The 22,367-nt window shown below is 45.6% G+C and overlaps 1 protein-coding gene across 1 annotated transcript in view; it reads right to left on the bottom strand.

Moving 5' to 3' along the window:
• The window catches only part of LOC147440439 (nicotinate phosphoribosyltransferase 2-like), a 136,105-nt gene extending 113,982 nt beyond the window's left edge, over positions 1 to 22,123 (bottom strand). The window contains exon 1 of the mRNA XM_086530175.1: positions 21,799 to 22,123. Coding sequence (XP_086386301.1) covers positions 21,799 to 21,944 — 146 coding nt within the window. The 5' untranslated portion in view covers positions 21,945 to 22,123. The remainder of the gene's footprint in view (positions 1 to 21,798) is intronic.
• Between the last annotated feature and the right edge of the window lie 244 nt (positions 22,124 to 22,367).

Below are 22,367 nucleotides of genomic sequence, written 5' to 3'. Positions count from 1 at the left end.
AATGGTCCATATACCATCATTCCTTGTTGGCGTTCTTGGAAGATCAAAGATAAAGTCCATAGCGATGCTTTCTCGTGGCTTATCCGGAATCGGCAATGGTTGTAACAACCCTAGTGCCTTTTGCCTGTCAAATTTGACCTTTTGGCAAACCATGCATGCTCGCACAAAGGCATCCACATCTCTCCTCAAGGTAGGCCAATAGAAGAATTTCTCTACCGCTTTGAATGTCGCATCAATGCCACGATGCCCTACATACGGTCGGACATGACTCTCTTCTATGACCTTATGTCTCAGTGGCCTAGTGACACAAAGTCTGCCATGCATCATCATAAAACCATCTCTGAGGAGGTAGTGCTCGTGATGTTGCCCCTCTTGTAACTGTTCAAAGATCCTTGCAAAATCTTCATCAACAGTATACTGTTCCTTCATGTCATCTAGCTCATGATGATAAGGAATTGACACAGCTGAAATTTGTGGCTTTCTTAATAACGCATCAGCCACAACATTCTTCTTGCCTTCCACATGCATAATCTGGAAGTGGAACATGGAAAGAATGTTTGCCCGTCACATATGCTTTTCGGATAACTTTGACTGTTTCAAGCAGTATCGCAAGGTCTGATGATCTGTTTGGACAAAAAAATCAGCACCTAAGAGGTAGTGCTTCCAGCTAGAAAGCGCATGAATCACGGCCAAGAGCTCTTTCTCATAGACTTGCATAGTCTTCTCTGGCCCTTGCAAAATTCGGCTTTCATAAGCTACTACCCGTCCATCTTGCATTAGCACTGCTCCGATGCTACTGCCACACGCGTCACATTGGACCACAAATGACTTCCTGAGATCTGGCAAAACAATTACTGGATCTGAAGTCAACTTTTCCTTTACGAGACTAAAAGCTGAAATCTCTTTTTGGGTCCATCTAAAAGTGACCTCTTTCTTTTGCAATGCATGAAGAGGCGATGCTATCTCTGCAAAATTTCTGATAAACCTTCTATAGTAGGAACATAATCCCAAGAAGCTTCTGACATCGTGCACAATCTTCAAGTTTGGCCATGTCTTAATAGCTTCGACCTTTGCGGATCCATTCTGACACCATCCTTTGAGACTATGTGGCCAGGAAAGTGGATCTCTTCAAGGAAGATTTCACTTTTCTTAGGATTGACAAGTAGCCGGTGACTGCGCAGCTCTTCAAACACACTGGTCAAGTGACGCCTATGCTCCTCTTCATTCTTCAAATAGACTATCATGTCATCAAAGAACGTTCAAGCAAACTGTTGATGCGAGCGGAAAATCCGGTCCATCATTCTGTTGAACGTGGCAGGAGCATTAGTTAGCCCAAACAGCATCACTAGAAACTCATAAAGACCAAATGTCGTTCTAAACGCAGTCTTGTGCACATCCTCTCGCCTTATACGAATCTGATGGTAACCACTCTTAAGGTCTATCCTGCTGAAAATTGCAGCACCCTCTAAACGATCGAGAATATCATCAATTCGAGGAATAGGAAACCTATTCTTGATGGTATTCTTATTCAACGCACGGTAATCAATACACATGCACCATGAGCCATCCTTCTTCTGTACTAGGAGCACAGGGGAGCAAAAGGGTGAAGAACTAGGCTGAATCAGCCCCTTCTCTAATAACTCCTCAACCTGGCCCATAATCTCTTTCTGCTACACCACACTAACCCCTGTAGGGAGGTCTATTTGGTAAGCTACACCCTAGCACCAAATCTATCCGACGGTCCTCAGCTCTCTCTAGCGGCAATTGCGACGGTAATGAATCAGAAAAACAGTCACTAAACTTTTGCAAAAATGCTGACCTTTCTTTATCTAACAAAGATAAATTTGATTGATCACTATCTGAGACATCACGTGCAAAAATCAAGTACACAAAAAGATGATTCTTTATTACAGAAGTGATAGCAAAAGCAGATACAATAGGGACTTACTCTCCTTTAAGCTTTACATCCAAGATGTGAGTTTTGCCCCTATGCTGTACAGTGATCTTTTTGTTGTAGGCATCCAAGACTCCATGCAATCGGAACATCCACGGGATCCCCAAGAAGGCATCACATCCTTCCAGTGGCATGATGTAGAACTCTTTTGTGTCTACATACGACTGAATATGCAAACGCAGCTTTCCAATAATGGGAGTAACACACTCTGAGTGGCCAGGACATGCCAACCCTACCTCTGCTGTGTATCCCATTTCTTCAGCTCTAATGCCCAGCTTCATAGCTAACTCTGGTGAGATAAAGTTCGCTTTGGCACCTGGATCAAAGAAGATGAGTGTCGTCTGATCCCTAACTTTACCCCGTGTCCGGCATAACTCATTGGCATCTGCACTAGGCCTGTCACCGACCATGTCTAGCACCAAACCTACCATGGTTTAGGCTTCTTGCCTTTCTGTTCTTCTTTATCCTCTGAGTCGGCTGGTCTTTTCCTTTGTGACAATTGGTAGCAAAGTGCCCAGGCTGCTCGCATATAAAGCATTTATTTTCAGCCATTAGGACCTTCTTTTCCTCGAGCGACTTGCACACAAAAGGCTTCCTTTTCTGTTTCTTTGCCTGCGCTCCAGAAGTCCCGGCTGAATCCTTGTCCTTGATGGCCTTTTCTGACCCCTGTGATGCATCAGGAGCCGTTTTCACAAAGGGCTTCTTCGCTGAATTTTTCTTTTGCTGCCCTCCTTTGTCGTTGCTCGGAAACCCACTGTCCTCTTCTTTCAACAAGGCAAGACCAATGTTAGCAACTTCCATTAGGGTAGCCACTCTGTTCTTTGTACAGTAATCGTGAAGCCCTTTAGGCAGCCCACAACAATACTTCTCTATCTGCTCTGTCAATGGCACAAATTTGTAGGAGGTCACTGAGAGTAACGCTTTACAAAACCTCCTATTGTTCTCCAGCAAGCTCTTGCATGAAGCTGAAGTAAGCTAGTGCCAATTTGTCATGACGTCAGCTTCAAATTCATTTGACAGCTAAGCAGATGCAAACATTTGCTTGAAGGAAACCCAAGTGGCGGGTGCCTGTCCTTGCATTAACAATGTCGTCCACCATGTGAGCGCATTGTCCTTACAGAATGTGGCACCTTTCCTAACTTTCGAGGCCTCTGTAAAATTCCCTCCTACATAAGCTGTATCAAACTGCTGGAGGCAAGTGAGAGTCTTTGTCTTATCCTCGAAACCACTGAAGGTACTGAACTTTACAGCTGCACCACCTTCTTTGTAAGCTTTCGGCTTCTCTAGTGCCCCCAAGTTGTCATATGGAATGGTCTGCAACATGGGCACTGTAGTAGGCATGATCGGCACATCTTGGCAATTCACATTTTGCGTCAGAGGTGCGATATCTGGCTGCTGTCCAGAAAAACCAGCCATGCCAAAATGACCCTGTGGCACCCCAAACTGACCGTGGTTGCTCTGAAAACCCTACTGCATGCCGATACTATCATACATGGGGTTTGGCATCATGCCTTGCATACCCCCAAACACTGTTCCTGGCATGTACGGCTGACTTCCAAGCGCATAACCAGCCAAACTTTGGAACACTGATCCACCCCCGAAATACCCAGGATGTACCGTGGGTGGTAGAAAAACTGGGTGCATAGCCTGGTATTCAGTTCTCTGTCCATTCAAGACAGCATGCTGGCTCTGAAAGGTGGCGGGCTGAGCTTGCATAACCTGTGGAACAACCACCTGTTCAAGCACGGAAGGAACCTGTTTTGGAGCCCCTGACTCCGCAACATGTGAGTGTTCCCTATGCTGCTGAGTCGCATTAAGTACTTGGGCTTGAGCCTCAACAAGCTCCGTACGCCGTGTAGGTTGCCTATTTTGTTGTTGTACTGGTGGCGCTTACAAGAACTCCATAAACCTTGGATTCTGTACCAGCTGCGAAAAGACATTCACCACGGCAAGTAACTGAGTCCTGAACGCATCATCCTCAAGTTGCCCAGTCATAAACCCCTGTACTACTGGAGGGACATTCACACTGAGAGGAGGTACAAGCTGACGTGGCCGTGAGCTCTCGCCAATCTCAAAAACCATACGGATTTCCTGTCTGTCCTTTGAAGAGGAACCCTCTTCCATAATGCCCTTCCCTTTGTCGGCCATAGTGTAATCCCGCGTTCCAGCACTCTGTGTCTTTACCCAAAACAATCGACGCTCACTCTTTGAGGAAAAAGTGATTGATGTCCCGGCAACGGGACCTTGAAACCGGGTCGTAGGGCGGCAGGCGTTGGCTTTCACCCAAAATTCTTTTACTTTAGACACACACATAGAGCACTTCGCAAAAGGAACCTGCGACGAGAATTAACACTTGAATACACACACAGCTCGGAAGCTAGAATGCCCCGCAGACGCCGACAACCTGTAGGCCCCAAAATTGGCACCCCTTTCGGTATTTCTTTATTCTTTGAGAGGGTAAATTACAAAGTAGAGTCCTAGGAAGCCTTTACCTGTAGCCCGCTAAATACTACCTGATTTCGCCAAATTTTGACAACATAACAAGCCCAAACCTTGCGCGAAACCAATTCCCCTGTTGGAACTCACTTCCACTGGCGTATACCCTCTGATTCCTGCCCAAAAACAGTAAATTCAGCACGCTGTATTTACTGGTTTTTGCCATGTTTTCAGCCCCAAACAGTCCCCTAGCTGTCCTCTGTCAGTGGGGCAGGATTCCCAAGGGTTCTGGCGTCTGTATGGCTGAAAAACAATCAATTTTCTGCGCATACACAGCGCTGAATTTGCACCTGTACGGTGAGGTTATGACCCTCACCGGTGCCTGCTTTGGAGTAGCAGCTAGCTACCCCTGTTCCTGCTCAAGGAGGCTCTTGCCTTAGCACAAAAGCATGAACCCACACAGTTGTACATCAGTCAAATGAAGAGCCCTCTTGTGGGGCATCACATAACTCACGTAGGGGAGAGAGAGAGCAGTGTGTAGTGTGCAGGGCATCACTCCTAGCACCACATTGTACATGGGAGGGAAAGAAAGCACTCCATAGCTCTTAACCTGTGACAAAATGCAAACGAGGCCTCTTCCCAGCTTAAAATTCAGTGCCCATTTTTTTGCATGAGGCAAGTTCATGAAAAATTGCCACTTGGCGCATTTAGAAGCATTTGCCCGTTTCGGGGTTGCCGCCTAAAAAACTCCCGACTGGTTGCTCAGTTGACTTCGCAGCAGAGTTGTAAAATGTTCCCCTAGTCATACCGAATGTAATGACGCGAACACATTTCACGGCCCAAAATAGCAGTTCCCTAAATTTTAGGAAATGATTCCGTTGGGCTCTGAATGGTCATCTCACCATCTATCCTCATTGGGACCGCATCCAAAAGTGCAATGTGGCCCAACTATCGGATACTTCCAGTTGGTAGTCCCACCTTGACTTTATGCCTTTATTCAGTTCACTTCCTAGTATCCACCAACTTGCTAAGTGCAACGGGGAGACCTACATGATCTTGCTCTGAGCCTAAACATCCTCTTACTATACGAATTCTAATGCCGACCACTTCCCGTCTACGGGTGAAACTACCGTTCACATTGGCCATACAATGTCCGACCATTTGCTACTTCAAAAAGAGGGTCTCAAAAATAAAACAAAACCCAGTGAAAAGAAACCAACAACTAAAGTAGCAGTTACCACGTCCTCATGACATAGTTAACAGTTGCCACGTCCTCGTGACAGACACTCCAATCCAAGATTCTACCGCGACACGACAAGAATTCACTTCAAAACAGTTCACAGTCCACAGTTGATTCGACAATGGCCCGCGGCGGAGTTTTGTGCCTAGAGATGTTGGCCCCAAAGACCGGCGCCCCTTTAGGTATTTCTTTTTGTATTAATATGTTGCAAAAGTACAATAGAGTGGTTGGGTCTCACTCTCAGACTCTGCGTCCAGGTGCTCTGAGGAGTGGGAGCCCAAGCCACTATTATATAGGTTTACAAGGGATGCCAAAAGCAGAGCCCCAAAAGCTGAAAATTAAAAGCCTTGTTAAATAAAGCATCAAGGCCCTATCTCTCTTTCTCTTGCTTGGCGTAAAGATTGCGTAGCCAAAAGCAAACCCCAAAAGCTGCCGATGCTGCCACGTGTCAGCATCCCCACGTTTTGCGCCGGTTTTTCCGGGCCAGTCCGTATAGACATGCCATGTCACCCTTCGAGTGAATTTGAGGAGCAGCCAACATTTCCGGACTGTGTGCCAAGGGAGGGTATATGTGTGTACTAAGGGCACGCCACGTCGCCTGTTTGTGACATACCCCCCTCTTGAAAGCATTGTAATCGCCCTCGACTACGCTTGCAAAACAGACAGAGGCCATAAACTGTCTTAGCAGACAATGACTATTAGTACCGACGCACTAGGAACACTGAAACCGGTCCGTAGGGCGGTAGGCTTTGGATTTCACCCGAAATTCTTTACTTTAGACACACACACAGAGAACGTGCAAAGGAAACCTGCGACGGGAAACACTTAGGCGCACACACGGCTCAAAAGCTAGAATGCCCCGAGGAGACATCGACAACCTATAGGCCCCAAAATTGGCGCCCCTTTCAGTATTTCTTTATTCTTTGAGAGGGTAAATTACAAAGTAGAGTCCTGGGAATCCCTTCCCTGTATCCCCCTAGATACTACGTGATTTGACCAACTTTCGGTAGCATAACAGCCCCAAAACTTGAATGAAACCAATTCCCCTGCTAGAATTCACTGCCACTGGCGTATACCCTCTGACTCCAACCCAAAAAGAGTAAATTCAGCTCGCTGTCTTTACTGATTTTCGCCATGTTTTCCGTCCCAACCAGTCCCATAGCTGTCCTCTGCCGGTTCTGGCGTCCGTATGCCTGAAAAACGGTCAATTTTTTGCGCATACATAGCGCTGAATTTGCACCTGTACGGTGAGGTTATGACCCTCACCGGTGCCTGCTTTGGAGCAACTAGCTACCCCTGTTCCTGCTCAAGGAGGCTCTTGCCTCAGCACAAAAGCATGAACCCAAACTTGTACATCAATCAAATGAAGGGCCCTCTTGTGGGGCATCACATAACTGCACGTAGGGGAGAAAGGGAGCAGTGTGTAGCGTGCAAGGCATCACTCCTAGCACCACACTGTACATGAGAGGGAAAGAAAGCACTCCATAGCTCTTAACCCGTGACAAAAACCAAAATGAGGCCTCTCCCAGCATAAAATTCAGCGCTGATTTTTTTGTAAGAGGCGAGTCCATGAGAATCTGCAACTTGGCGCATTTACAAGCATTTTCCTGTTTCAGGTTTGCCGCTTATAAATCTCCCAACTAGTTGCCGAGTTGACTTCGCGACAAAGTTGTAAAATGTTCCCCTAGTCATACCGGAGGTAATGATGCGAACACATTTCATGGCCCAAAATAGCAGTTCCCTAAATTTTAGGAAATGATTCCGTTGGGCTCCCACTGGTCATCTGACCATCTATTCTCATTGGGACCGCATCCAAAAGTGCAATGTGGCCCAACTATCGGAAAATTTCTGTTGGTAGTCCCAACTTGACTTTGTGCCTTTATTGAGTTCACTTCCTGATATCCACCAACTTGCTAAGTGCGACAAAGGGACCTATATGATCTTGCTCTGAGCCTAGACATCCTCCTACTATACGAATTCCAGTGCCGACCACTTCCGATCTGCGGGTGAAACTACCGTTCACATTGGCCATCCAATGTCCGACCGTTTGCTAGTTCAAAAAGAGGGTCTAAAAAATAAAACAAAAATCATTGGAAAGAAACCAAGAAGGTTAGCAGTTGCCACGTCCTCATGACATAGTTAACAGCTGCCACGTCCCCGTGATGTACCCCCCTCTTGAAATCGCTAACGTCCTCGATTGCATACCATAAATACACGTCACTAATGATCTTGTGCTATTAACACTCTTTTATCATCGCATGTATCCGCAAGAAAGGTCGTAACACATAGATACAAATGACTTAATGAGACCTTCATACTTTTGTCATTTCCATCTATTACATTGAATTCATATGTACATTTGATGTACTAGCTCTATCATTACCCCTCCTTTGCACACGTTGGGTTGGGGCATAGGTAGGTTGTAACCCAAAGGCTTCAAGGTAAAGCTGCAATACATTTGGTGACTCTGACAGTTCATGCTCTTCCATCCATTCAAATCTTTATTTGCTGAATTCTGACTCTATGTCGATGACGACGATGCGACGATGACGCGCTGAAAACGCGGATGCTGAAATCTGCGAATAGCGGGCTGAATCTGCAAACACTTGCTGATTTGACCGTGCGGCAAGGATTTGCTACGAGAAGGTGAGATCTGCGAGGTTCGGGGGCTCTACTGCGAGGTCTAACTGCTGAAAACTGAAAACGCTGGTCTACTTGTTGGTTCTGTCGCAAAGATCTGCTGTGTTGCTGTCGCCAGGGCTGATTTGCTGTGCAAAAACGCAAAGGCTGGTCTGTGTGAAGGAAACACTAGGTCCTTGCTTTTGATGCAAAAACGCTAGGCCTGCTGGGGGTCTTGCTGAGAAGGTGCCTGTTGAACCGAGTTCGTGCTGCCTCTTCTGCCCATAAGTGCTAGCGCTAGGTTTCTATATTTACAAGCTTATCAAATTTGCCCTACCTAGTTCCCAACAAAAGTCACTTAAAAAGAAAGTGAAAATTGGCTAAAATAGGGAAAATAGGTATATGCACTGTAAAAATGGTCCTGTTTCAGCCCTTAGCGTTTTCAGATTTCGGCCCGTCTTATTGTCGTCCTCATCGTCGGCAAGTCCAGAGCATTGTAGAGATTTGTGCAATCAATAGTAGACCACTCTCGCCATAGAGAGTGGGGCCTTCGGAGGAGGGTTTGACAACATTCTGGTGCGTATTCTTCTCTCCCTATCTCTCAGTCTCAGCACTTCATTCACAATGTTCACCACTTTGTTTGTGTCCATTGCACTCTCTCACTAAAGGAACGGAAGGCTCTCCCTTCCGTAAGTAAAAGGAACCTTGAGCACGATTCAGAGCACTCATCTTGAGCAAAGTTAAATATTCACTTCCGCTGCACCTTACATTGGTATCAGAGCTTTGGCAGTGTTTTGTATCACTCAAGGAAAGAACCACAAGAATTTTTGTGCTTGTTGTGATCGTACGTAACCCAAGTCCTCTTGGGCGTGTCGATTCCTAATCGTGTTTTTGAAGAGTGACAGGAAACCCAAGAAAGAAGGGCTTGTCCAGCCTCCCCTTGTGCCTCTTTTCACTCATTGAGAGCGGACCGTGCACTTAGCGGCCGGCCAACCGACGTGAGGTGGGAAAAAGCAACCTTGGTGTGAGCGCAAGGCCGGCAAGGGGTGCGCCCGCGGAAAAGAGCAGAACTCGGGTGAAGAAAAGATCCTTCTCTAACACAGATTGCAAGCGAAAGAAGAACCTCAAGAACCCAAGACCCACAAGAACCCAAGTTCCTCGTGAACTTAAGAACCCAAAACTTTAGTGGATGGTCATCGCCCGAAGCGGAATGGATACTTTGCATGAAGGTGATGGGCATGAAGAAGGTGAAGAAGAATTCTCCCCACCAGGAGGTTTTTCCAACCCTCCCCCTTCCCCATCTACGCCACGGTTTGCACCAAATCCTATGAAGGCTTTGGTCAAGTCGATGGTGGACATGATGGCACAACAAGAAGCATCCTATGGAGGCTTTGGTCAAGTCGATGATGGACATGATGGCACGACAAGAAGCGACTCGCGTTCCCTTGGAACGCGAGCGCGATGAACGAAAAGAAAGAAAAGAAGAAAGAAAGGCGGCTATTGAGCATGAGCGTGAGCAAGCGCGCTTGGAAGCCGAAGATAGACGAGCGGCCTTGGAGGCAGATCGAGAGGTGCAGAGAGACCTATGCATACAAGAGTTTGTCCAAGAGGCTCACACCTCAAAATCCGAGCCGGCCAAAGATGTTGGTAGTTAATCAAGTGGCGCAAGCCGAGATTCGGACTCCAACAACCTAGTCACAGAGAAGATCCAGTTCAGTAAGTATGATGGTAAGATAGATGCTACAATTATTCATTCTTGGTTGCATCAATTTAATGCTTATTTTGCGACAACTAAGAAGACAGGAAATAGCAAGGTTTTGACGGCAGCTATGTACCTTGCCGATGATGCCATTAATTGGTACCACACATAGCAAGAAGCACAGTTGACCGCGCACATAGAGGAAGTCGAGGAAGGCAACCCCTTTCCTTCAATTGGGCCGACTTCCAAGACAAGCTCAAGGCGCGGTTTATGCCCCCACAGTACCTAGCACGGTTGAAAGGCGATTGGCGCGGTCTCAAGCAAAATGGTATGCCTGTTATGTCTTTCTCTATTCGTGTTTTGCAACTAGGCACCCAATTACGCAAATCGGATGCTGAACAAGGAGGCTTTCCTTTATGGATTGGACGAGTATATCAAGTATGATGTCGAAGTCTTCGACCCAATCGATCTCAACAAGGCGGTAGCGATTGCTCTCGCACAGGAGATGAAGCACAACAAGGGAAACCCTAAGGAAAACAAGACTTCCACAAGTACCTCTCAGAACCCTCAGAACGGTAAGAACGGTAAGAATGGTAAAAACGGTAACTCTTCTAACCAACCTTCCAATACTCTCTCAGAAAAGAACACTTCAATTGAACCTAAGGGTAAAGCTAACACAATTGCTAAACCTAAGCTCACTCTTGATGAAAAAGCAGAACAAGGAATTTTAGGAGGATACATCACGTCGGAAGAACAAAGCATTTATTCTAAGGAAGATCGTTGTTTTCATTGTCACATCAAGGGTCACATAAAAAAAACATGTCCTAAGCTTTAATCTAATGAAACTAAAGAACCCACAGAACCCACTTCCTCTGTCAATGCAATAAATGAGAACACGAGTGTGACCCAAGTCTCTCATGATCCTCCCATTGATGAGTCCCTCATTAAGTGTTATGGTCATGTGAATGGTCAGCGTTTTGTCATAGTGTTTGACCCAGGCAGTATGCATGATTTGATTAGTGACTCTCTTGTCGAAAGAGTCTGCTTGGAGGTTCGCAAGACGTCTCCTTTCGAGGCGTCTGGCTTCTCTCCCGGTATGGACTCTCATCACGCAAGAGTGCCTTGATGTTTTGTTCACTGTTCAACAAGTGTCCTTCCGCAAAAAATTTGTAGTCTCTCCTCTTTCAGGATGTGATATGCTTTTGGGCATTCGATGGTTTCATGAGCATAACCCTCTCATTGATTGGGCGGAAAAGACGTTCATTTTCAATGCCAAAAGTGACTCTCCCCTTGTCAATCGTGGAGAGCACGTTGTTGATTCTTCATCTCTCATTTCTAATGTGCAGGTGAAGATGGTAAAAAATCCGGAAACAGAGACTCTATCAATCTCTTCTTTTCCAAAGCATGACACACATGATTTGCATGATCAAGATGTGATTTCTCACAAGCATGATGATTTGCAGGAAGAAACTGTGATTGTTCACAAGGATAATGGTTTAGTTGATACTTTGTCTAGTGAAGCTAACCTCATTGTAGATTCGATCAATCACGAAGAATCGATCTTGGCTCTCAAGTCAAGGTCCACAGCACCCCCATAGGAAGATTCGACCAATCACGAAGAACCGATCTTGGCTCTCGAGTCGAGATCCAAAGAACTCTCACATGAAGTATTGTGTGTACGAATGATTAGTCAACACGCATTGTTCAAGTGTTTCATTCATGATGCTTTCCTGTATTTTAATCACCGCCCTTATGTGATCCCTTTTCATAGGCATGACATATGGTACGATGAACACCATTCACTCATGAACGAGCACGAATGTATGCGGATTACTCATGAAAAGATGGAATGTTTGCATTCAAGGAATTCATGTTCCATGTCTCTTCCTTGGCATGACACAGTATCAGAAAGAGCACAAGAAGAATTGAGCATCAAGCATCGGCTTTTCCATTGTGGTCTGCCACATTTGATGGATTATGTCAGAAAGTCAAGATTCGACCCCATTGTTTGCGTGTGTTTGATGAACGGTTTGGCACTACGTCACTTTGTTCATCTGCATTGCATGCACAGTTTTTTCGAAAGATTAGAATTTTTTCAGTCACTTTACATGGAATGGGTATGTTCATGTTTTTGTGTTGAAAGTGGTTTCAGGAATTTTCATCCTCAGAGATTCTTAAAGAAGGTAGCCGCATGACTATAGACGAAGTTGAAGCATTGAAGGAGCCACAGATGACTTTGTGTCGCTTTCGGCGCGGCCCAAAGAAGCAAGCGCTGCAGACCTTTCTGAAGTTCAAGTATCGTATGACCCACGCTTCAGAGTGGGCCGGCGAAGAGTCCTTTCTAGGACGTTGTTGGGGATCTCCCTCGATACAGTTCGGTACCAGTACCTCACTTTGAAAAGGAGGGGATGTCACATGCACATCTAACCCTATGTGTACCTGGACAAGCTACTTCATGACAAGGGTTCAGTTCAATTCAGTCAGTCTAGAATAGGAAGTGATCTGGCACTTTTGTGAGTCTATTCGCAAACCCTGCATGTCCAAACACTCAGAGTAGATGCATATCCTCTGGCTGCACACAGCATGACCATCAAATTACAGTCAGAACCCATCAGAAGCATTTTTACAATGCATAGACCTATTTTCCCTATTTTAGCCAATTTTCACTTATTCTTTTTAAGTGACTTTTATTGGGAACTAGGTAGGGGAAATTTGATAAGCTTGTATATATAGAAACCTAGCGCTAGCACTTATGGGCAGAAGAGGCAGCACGAACTCGATCTCAACAGGCACCTTCTTAGCACGACCCCCAGCAAGCCTAGTGTTTTTGCATCAGAAGCAAGGACCTAGCGTTTTCATCACACAGACCAACCTTGGCGTTTTTGCACAGCAAATCAGCCCCGAAGACAGCAACACGCCAGATTTTTGCGACAGAACCAACAAGTAGACCAGCGTTTTCAGTTTTCAACAGTTAGACCCCGCACTAGAGCCCCCAAACCTCGCAGACCACACCTTCTCGCAGCAGATCCTCGCCGCATGGTCAGATCCCGCGAAGTTCGCAAATTAAGCCCGGAAAACACAGATTTCAGCATCTGCATTTTCAGCGCGTCATCGTCGCATCGTCGTCGACATAGAGTCAAAATTCAGCAGATAAAGATTTGCAGATTTCACCCTTAGCGTTTTCAGATTTCAGCCCGTCTTGTCGTCGTCCTCATCGTCGGCAAGTCCAAAGCATTGTACAGATTTGTGCAATCAATAGTAGACCACTCTCGCCATAGAGAGTGGGGCCTTCGGAGGAGGGTTTGACAACATTCTGGTGTCGTATTCTTCTCTCCCTATCTCTCAATCTCAGCACTTCATTCACAGTGTTCACCACTTTGTTTGTGTCCATTGCACTCTCTCACTAAAGGAATGGAAGGCTCTCCCTTCCGTAAGTAAAAGGAACCTTGAGCACAGTTCGGAGCACTCATCTTGAGCAAAGTTCAACATTCACTTCCGCTGCACCTTACAGATCCATTGACCTAGGTCCAACTATGCAATCTTGAATATCATAGATAAAGCTCGGCTGAGCCATAACCCACTGTGATGGCCCCATGTCTGTGCAGAAACAAGTGAAGCCCACTGTTGCGGGAAATCTCCGTAGGCCATTAAGGATAGCTACTCCATGTGCACTCCCCATCTCCGTCAGGTACTTCCTATACTCTCTAAACTCCTCATCATGTGAACGTCTGTCAAGTCCCATATCATTGACATTTAACTCTGCCAGCATCTCCTCTGAGGTATATAGTGTTATGGCATCTCAAGTGAATTGCCCAATGTGGTCCCATTATTTATTTTGGCTTTTAGGTATTTATTTTACTTATTTGTCTAAGTCTGGGTAGGGCAATTTACTCAGGTTGCTATGTATGCAACCCCTTGCCTACATTGTATTACATACTCAATTATTCATTGCCAAGGTTGATTGGTTCAGGAGACTCTCTCTCTCTCTCTCTCTCTCTCTCTCTCTCTCTCTCTCTCTCTCTCTCTCTCTCTCTCTCTCTCTCTCTCGTGCTCACTCTCCTTGGTCTCTACGCTTCCGCATCGTCGACTTTGACACACAAAAGATTACCCGTCCAGGCATTGAAGTTCCCTAGAAGGATGATGCCGCCATCCTTGGAAAACTCCCATCTATCATCATTTAACACAGAGAATGGGGACTGCCCTCTAGGTGCAACGTAAGCGATGTGTCGGGGAGGTCAATTGATGCCACATGTGCTTGGGTACAAATAGGAGATAGCTTGTTGAACAAAGACGAATAGAAAACTATGTATGTCTCTGAAGTTGTCCTCAAAAGCACCCACATCAAGTCCTAAGAGACCCATTACAGTTCCAAGCTGCTATCTTAAGTTTGCTCACATAGGTCTCACCTCGTCATGTAGAGCGTCGCTCTAGAATTACCACGCTCCCATCTCTATAGAAATCCATCTTCCCCTTCTCTCTTACTGTCCTAATTTTTGGCATGACTTCCTTCAATGGGCAAGCTGTGAAAGAGTAATGTCATCACCAAGGAAAATGCACACAAGTGAGTGTATGTTGGCTAGATTATCACTCAAGCGAATTAGGTTCCAAGATCAATTAACTTGGACTCATAAACACAATCTTGAGTTGTTGTTAAGCCATCACAAGCTCACCATAAACAAGAGAGATGTAATGCAAAATAGACTTGTGTTTATTCATTCATGAAATGAGCTTTAGCCTTGCACCACTGCATGTGGGTCTTCTGTAACCGGCTTGGCCACTCCAAGCGAGAAATCAATAGCAACACGAACAAAAACTTCATAATCACTGAACTTTAATAGAGAGAGAGAGAGAGAGAGAGTCGACACAGTCCAGCGGAGTTCAGTGCCCAGAGGTATTGGCCCCAAAGACTGGCACCCGTTTTGGTATTTCTTTTTATATTAATCTTTGAGCAAAGTAAAACTGCCCACGGGTGCTCGCTCTTAGACTCTACGTCCGAATGCTCTACAAAGTGAGCCCCCTTGAGTCACTTATAAACATTACAAGGGATGCTAAGAGCAGAGCCCCAAAAGCTGAAAATCAAAAGCAATAATCTCTCAAAAGCAATTGGCTCAAAACCTGCCAGTAAAATCAACCAGCATGATTTGCGGAAATCCGTACAGCCTGCCACGTCAGCAGCTGTCAGTGCAAAACGCAAAAATCCGTATTGACAGCCATGTCAGCATGACAGCGCAAATTTCGAACAATTTGCCACGGCATCAGTCCGCCAGCCTATCAGCTTGTGTGTGTCCGGACAAAATTGTCACCACGTGTCATCAGTTTGTGACACTTCCCCCCTCTTGACAGAATTGTAATCGCCCTCGATTACGCCTGCAAAACAGACAGAGGCCATAAACTGTCTAGACACGACACATCTATAACTTGTACAAATCCACAGTCACATCACAGGACATCACTCAACATCGCAGGACATCACATGACAAATCACAAAAAAAATTCATTCTAAATCTCAGACCATGACCATCAACAATGTATTTAGTAATCGCATCTAGATCCATTCCGGACCTCACTGACCTAGGATTAACTAATCCTTATTGCGATCATGTCTATAGAGATTTATGAGACCGAAATGCTGCAGTCATTTCGTCTTTCAGTTCTTGCACTCAAACAAGTCAAGTACAAATCAATCATATTCTTTTTCGGGAATTCCGTGTCATAAAGTCTTACAGCAAAATACTGGTCAGCCCATTAGTATCCCTGAAACCCAAAGGGGACATCAGTGACTTTACTCAAAATCGAAGTAATCCATTGACAAAGGAGCGGAGTGACTCCCCTCTTGTGCAAACCCGATGCATTAGATTCACCCTTGCTGAATTTGGGGTTCTATCGGAGTAGACTATGCTATATGCTAAACCGAATGCTTCAAGGTAAAGTTCCAAAATCTGAGGAGTGTCTTGAATTTAACCAAGAACCGCCAAATCACTTTACCTTTCATCTTTCTTTCCTTGTGTGCCAAAATCTGTTCTGGAACAAGTATCTCCTCGCTTTCCTCCACTTAGGGTTGCTCATCGGGCTCCCCATTAACTGGCACATCACCTCTATAAGGCTTCAATGGACTCGCATGGAATGCATTGTGAATCTTCCAAGTATAGGGCAGCTTGAGTCTAAAGGAGACATTATTTATCTTTTCTTTAATCTGGAAAGGGCCATAATACCTCATGCTAAGCTTTGGAAAAAGCCGCTCCTTTGCCTTTCGTTTTCCTAGGCGTGCCTTCTCAAAACGTAAGAGCACCCAATCGTCTTCCTTTAATTTCAAATCGTGACGATGTCGATCTGCTGCCTTCTTATATCGTTCTTGAGATTTCTCTAAAGCCTCCCGGACCTTGGCAAAAGCAGGGTCCAAGTCCCTCGTGTACTGGTCGGCTTCAAAAATCTTATCCTGGGTCTGGGGAATGTTCTGATCTACCAGCTGATTCCCTTTTTCCTTTCTTTCCTTGTGCCCTAGGACTTGCGGGTAGCGTCTTTCGCTTCCCTTGTCCATTGGCATGTCACAATCAATCATCAAAACCCTAAGACGCACTATCATCTGATTCCTCTTTCTCTGGAATCCTTTGATGAACTTGTATCTCGTTTCCTTAGTTCGTCTGAACCCTCTGATTCTCCAAAATCCTATGATAAGCTATCATCTGGTTTCCTTGATTCATTCCCTTAACTGGCATACTCTTGCCGTTTTGAGATGGATACTATACTGCCCGTCGCATAAGTCAATGAGTCGGCATGCATTCCGAATCCTTGCTTAGTCATGTCCTGTAAGTCTCTGAATGGAGTCAGACTTTTGGTTTAAAGCATAGTCTTAAATCTCTTTAGCAAAACTGCTCAATCTAGTCTTTCAAAAGAATCTTCGACAAGTATCCGAAACCTCTGGCAGTAGTCATCCAATGTATCTTTCTCAGTCATTTTCAAGTGATGCCAAGGCGTGATGACATCTCTTGCATATTTATCTAATATCCAAGTTGACCTGGGGAAAAAAAAAATTAACCACGTCGCATGTGTTTCTCTGCGTAACAACAGAGTAAGATGCAGATTTTTGCTCCTTGGAATGTTCTAAGAACTGCTCTCCAGAGAAGGTGACGTCAAACTGTTGCACAAACTCAAGGGCGCGATGGGTGTCATGGCCTGATTCCCTAGCTTGAACTCCTTGGTTTTCTTGTTGATCTGGTCATTGTCAAAAAAAGACGACCTCTCCTCCTTTAAACGGCTTGATCGCCTTCCATGCCTTCTAGACATTGTTTCAAAAATCTTCTTCAAAAGAATCTCGTCTTAGGTGCTTAGAAATTGAAGAAGCTTCTTAGCACCCGGAACATTTCAAATGCCGCCTTCCCCGTGTGTCGGGGTAGGCAAACTCCACCAAGGGCAAATACTTTTCCCATTTAGTCTTCTCATCCAAAGAAGAAGAATTTAACAAATGCAAAACCATTGAATTGGCTATTTCCAACTGCCTATCTGTCTGCGGGTGGAATGAGGACGAGAACTGCAACCACGTGCCAATGTTCTCCCAGATTGCCATCTAAAACAACTAGTAGACCAGGGATCTTTGTCCGAAACAATGGACTCAGACATGAAATATATTTGAACAGTTTTGCCAAAGGATCGGGCTTAACTGTCTTCTTTACTGCAGAGCAGTAAGCCTGCTTACTCAATCTGTTGATGACCGTCCAAAGGCCATCATGCCAACTCTGGGTCTTCGGGAGATCAAAGATGAAGGGCACAACATCGTTTTCTTCATCAAGTAGCCATCCCGTATGGAATATCCTGCTAGTACCTCCGCATTCAGTATTCGAGTGAATACATGGGAAAAAAAAAATCCGAATCAGTGGCGTACTGATCAACCATAACCTCGAAGCTTCTATATTGACTCACGGATATAGCCAAGACTAGGGGCTTCCGAGAAAATGCATCTGCCACCAAGTTTTTTTGTCCTTGCACATGAACAATCTAGAAGTGAAACTGTGACAAGATGTTAGCCCACCGCATCGCTTTTCCGATAGCTGCTTCTATGACAAGTAGTAGTGTAAACTCTGATGATCAGTAAAGACCGTCAAATCGGTTCCGAGTAGGTAATGTCGCCACGGAGTAAGAGCATGGATCACTGCCAATAGCTCTCTCATAAATTTGTGTTGTTAATTCTGGCCTTGAAAACAATCGGCTTTCATGGGCAATCACATGGCCTTCTTGAATTAAGACCCTCCCAAACTACGACCACAAGCATCACAGTATACTTCGAATGGCTTTTGTAAGTCTGGCAAAGCCAACACTGGTCCAGTAGTCAGTTTTTTTCCTCAAGTGTCTGAAAGGCAATCACCTCTGTTGATCCCGACGACAAAGGGACTCCTTCCTGAGTCAAAATGTGCGTAGGAGAAGCTACCTCTGCAAACTTCCAAATGAACCTCTGGTAGTAAGAACACAAGCCCAAAAGCTTCTAACTTCATGAACATTCTTCAAGTCAGGCCAATTGCAGATAGTGTCACTTTTGGCCAGATCCATTTGTACCCTTTCTGTTGAGACGATGTGTCCCAAAAAATGTATCTCAGGCAAGAAAAACTCCTTCTTTTTGACATTTATAAGTAATTTATGCTTCCTCAATGTCTGGAAAACCCACAAATGATTGGTATTCTCTGAAAATCCAAAAAGTCGTCTTGAAAGTTGTCTTGTAGACGTCTCTAGGAGCAATACAGATCTGATGATAATCACTCTTCATATCAATTCGGCGAGTAGAATTCTGAAGTCTGTGGAGTATACCATCGATCCTCGTAATGTGGAAATCTGTTCTGGTTCATTGTTTCCTTATCTTGGCCTCGACCAACTCTCTAAGGTGGCCGGTTCGGTGGTGTACTACCACGAATCAATCATGTGATCTTCACGACATAAAGGAGGTAACTCGCTTTGTACGTCTTTAAAGAAAGAGTCGGCCTCTATTGCAAAAAATCTTGTTGTTCCTTTTCGAGGTCAAACATATTCGACCTTCAATCATCATTCAGTTCTCTCAAGAAAAATCAAGTAAAGAAACTGAATTTCAGCAAGTACAATCTCTTTGCCCTCCATTTGTCAAAGTCGCTTTCTTAGCCCGATAGTCAACCACGACATTGTTCTTGTGGTACCAAGGGATTCCTCGGAGGACATCACACCCTTCCAAAGGCATGATATAACACTCCTCGTGCCCTAAACACCCCTAACATTGCAAACGAAGTTTTCCAATGATCGGCGTAATGGTAACATCCCATCCGGGTGACGGTAGAACTACCTCCGCCTTTGGCCTCAGCCTGTCGCGCGTAATTCCAAGTCGAGTCGCCAATTCAAGTGAAAAGAAGTTTGCCTTGGCTCCTTTATCAAAGAAAATGAGGGCTTCGGGATCTTTCACTTTGCCCCAAGTGCGGCAAAATTTTGTACTTCCGTTCATCTGATTCGAGTCAGGCCCCACACAATGTGGTACCAGTTTTGTTTTCATCTTTTCTTTTCTTCCGCACTCGGCTGCTGCTCTGTAACTCTCAAATTTAGCTCCTTCTGGTGGTCCTTTGGTTCATCTTCTTTTCAAGAGTTTTTGTCCATCTCTTTTTGCAAGTCCAGGTTCTACTTTTCTCACTCGTCGGTCCTTTCTGCTTTCCTCGTGATCTAAGAGGAGAAGCAATGGCCACATGCCATCTCGAGTAAATCTTATCATCCGGTAATTCTTCAGGTGTTTCGCAAGTCTCGGGTCTATGGAGTACTTGATCAATCTTTTCACATACGTGTCAACCTGCAGTTGACGTATCTAGGCAAAAAATTTTCACCAAGAATCTCTCAAAATCTTCATTCTTTTCTTCGGTTCCTGCGCCGGATTTCAACTTTTCTTTTGCTTGCCCACTGAAAGGTGTTATCTTTGTCGGATTCTCCACGAGAACCCATGTGTAATCAGGGATTCTTTATGGATTTATGCCCTGTAAGACAGAGCGATGAAGACGTGAGCGTGCCCGATGCGCGATGTATGAAGGGTGGGAGTGGCTTATGAGTCCGGGGTCAGGACACGAAGATTCTTTCACAAAAGTCTGCATGTGCTGCAAAAAGGATCAGATCTTATGTAGAAGAAGAATCGTTTTGTGCTCTGATACCACTGTCACCGGTTTAGACACTCCAAGTGAGAAATCAATAGCAACACACGACCAGAAACTTCATAATCATTGAACTTCAATGGAGAGAGAGAAGGGGGGGGGGGGGGGCCGACGGAGTTTCGTGCCCAAAGTATTGGCCCCAAAGACTGACGCCCCTTTCCGTATTTCTTTTTATATTAACCTTTGAGCAAAGTACAACTACCCGCGGGTGCTCGCTCTTAGACTCTACGTCCAGATGCTCTGCAGAGTGAGTCCCCCTTGGGTCACTTATAAACATTACAAGGGATGCTAAAAGCAGAGTTAAAATCAAAAGCAAATAATCTCTCAAAAGCAATTGGCTCCCGGCTGCTGATGTGGCATGCTATGCTTGCATGACACTGCTCCTGCAGTGATTCAGACTCTAGCTGCACGACCAGCAGATCCATGACAGCAGTGATTCAGACTCTAGCTGCACGACCAGTAGATCCAGTTGCTGATGTGTCAGCACGACAGAGCATTCCAGCTGCTGAGGTACGATGATTTCATTGGGCTTAGTAGCCTACCGTTCCCGATGCTGATGTGTCATGTATCCAAGGGGCTGCGCAGCCTAATTCTGCAAAATAATGTACAGCAGAGGGAGGGCCAGGATGCTCAACCCCCCGACCCCTGACTGTGAAGGGGTAGGGAATGGTCCCCTGGTGACCCTTAATCCCTGTGACCCCTTGGCGACCGGCGGAGGCGGGGAGCCATGGGGGAACAGGGATTGCATGGAATGGTTACCAGGGGACCATTCTCAGCCCTCGAGAGTCGAGGGGAGGGGAGCCAATAGGCATGCGCCGGATGGCAGTGACAGTGATGCTGCAGGTCATGGTGAGACTGAGCACAGATTCCGGCTGCTGATTGTCACGTAGTGATTGCATGCACCCCCTGAAAATTCCGTGTGCTGATGTGTAGCAGGCTGGTTGAAATTCTGACTGCTGACCTGCCATGCAATCATTGGAAAAGGCGAAAACAATTCCACCTACTGATGTGGCGTGCATCCAGGGGCTGCAGCACTCCCTTCCGCAGGAAAAGCCACACTAGATGGATGGGTGAGATTCTCAGCCCCCTGACTCCCGACCTTCACGGACAGTGGAAGTCCTTTCCCAGCCGTCAAGAGTCCAGGGGAGAGGAGCCATTTCTTTTTCCCGCCGCGGAGGTGTCCATCGCTGAAGCGAGCTGAGGATTTTGTTTTTCCAGACGCTGAGGTGTCAAGCTCTCCTTGACTGTAGCATGCTAGTGATCAGACTCACACCGTATAGATTCCAGATGCTGAGCTGTCAAAGAACCAATCATTGGGGGCAGTTATTCTGCTCTGGAAATGACAATAGATGAACGACCAGGATCCCTTGCACCGTGACCCTGGACCTTGACAGACTGGTCACAGCACTTTAAGCTAACTGATACCATTCTCTCTTCAATGGTTTAGTGTTTCAAGTTTGCTTTTGCCCTCTAAGAAGAGGCAACTTGGAAAATCTGTTCGTTCAACAGATTAAGCCCCATGGATATGGGTTCCAAGTCCACTGTACTCGGTATTTTCCATGATAAACAAGAGCGAAAACTCCCCCGCCCCCACCAACAACGCGCACATGCACACATGGGTGCGCGCGTGCACACACACACACAGTCAAGTCAGACGTTCTACACTGTAGCCAAGCAGCCAGAATTAGAAAGACTGAAGCATACTTACACTGCTCGATTAAGGTGCTTGTCAGCTTTCCAGTAAGCATATGCCATGGTGAACTGGTACATGTCACATAGCAGAGCTGAGACCATGGGGTTTGTGGGCTTTCCAATATCCGTCTGCTTGGTCTGCCCATTTGCAAGTGAATCCATGTCCTGAAGGATAATACGAGGCGAGGCCAGAGAAGACAGCAGGGGAGAATCTGTGCACGCTCCTTAGAAACCAAAATCCTACTTTACGAGAGCTCAAAACACAGAGCAAATTTAATTCCTCAAGCTCTCGAGCGCAAACGCTTGCTGCTTGTTCCTTCCTTTGCTGTCACTTGACGGGTGTCTAACTGGCAATTTAAAATTTTATTCACAAGGATTTAAAATTTTATTCACAAGGAGAAAATGAATTGGCCTTGAAAATAAGGGGAAATTACCAAAATGCTTTTGTGAGGAGATTCCCAAAATCCATCTATCTATCTATACAATTATAATGGGGGAAGGGATTCCAGCCCCTCCCCTAGGACACTTGTCAGCAGGAGCTTCAACCAGCAGTGTCCCCTGCAGCCTCCGAGCACACACACACAC

Source organism: Adiantum capillus-veneris, chromosome 15 (assembly GCF_014529385.1).
Source record: "Adiantum capillus-veneris isolate H3 chromosome 15, ASM1452938v2, whole genome shotgun sequence".
Lineage (NCBI taxonomy): Eukaryota > Viridiplantae > Streptophyta > Polypodiopsida > Polypodiales > Pteridaceae > Adiantum > Adiantum capillus-veneris.
The sequence above is the reverse complement of the archived record's forward strand: the minus strand, read 5'-3'. Positions and strand labels throughout refer to the sequence as shown.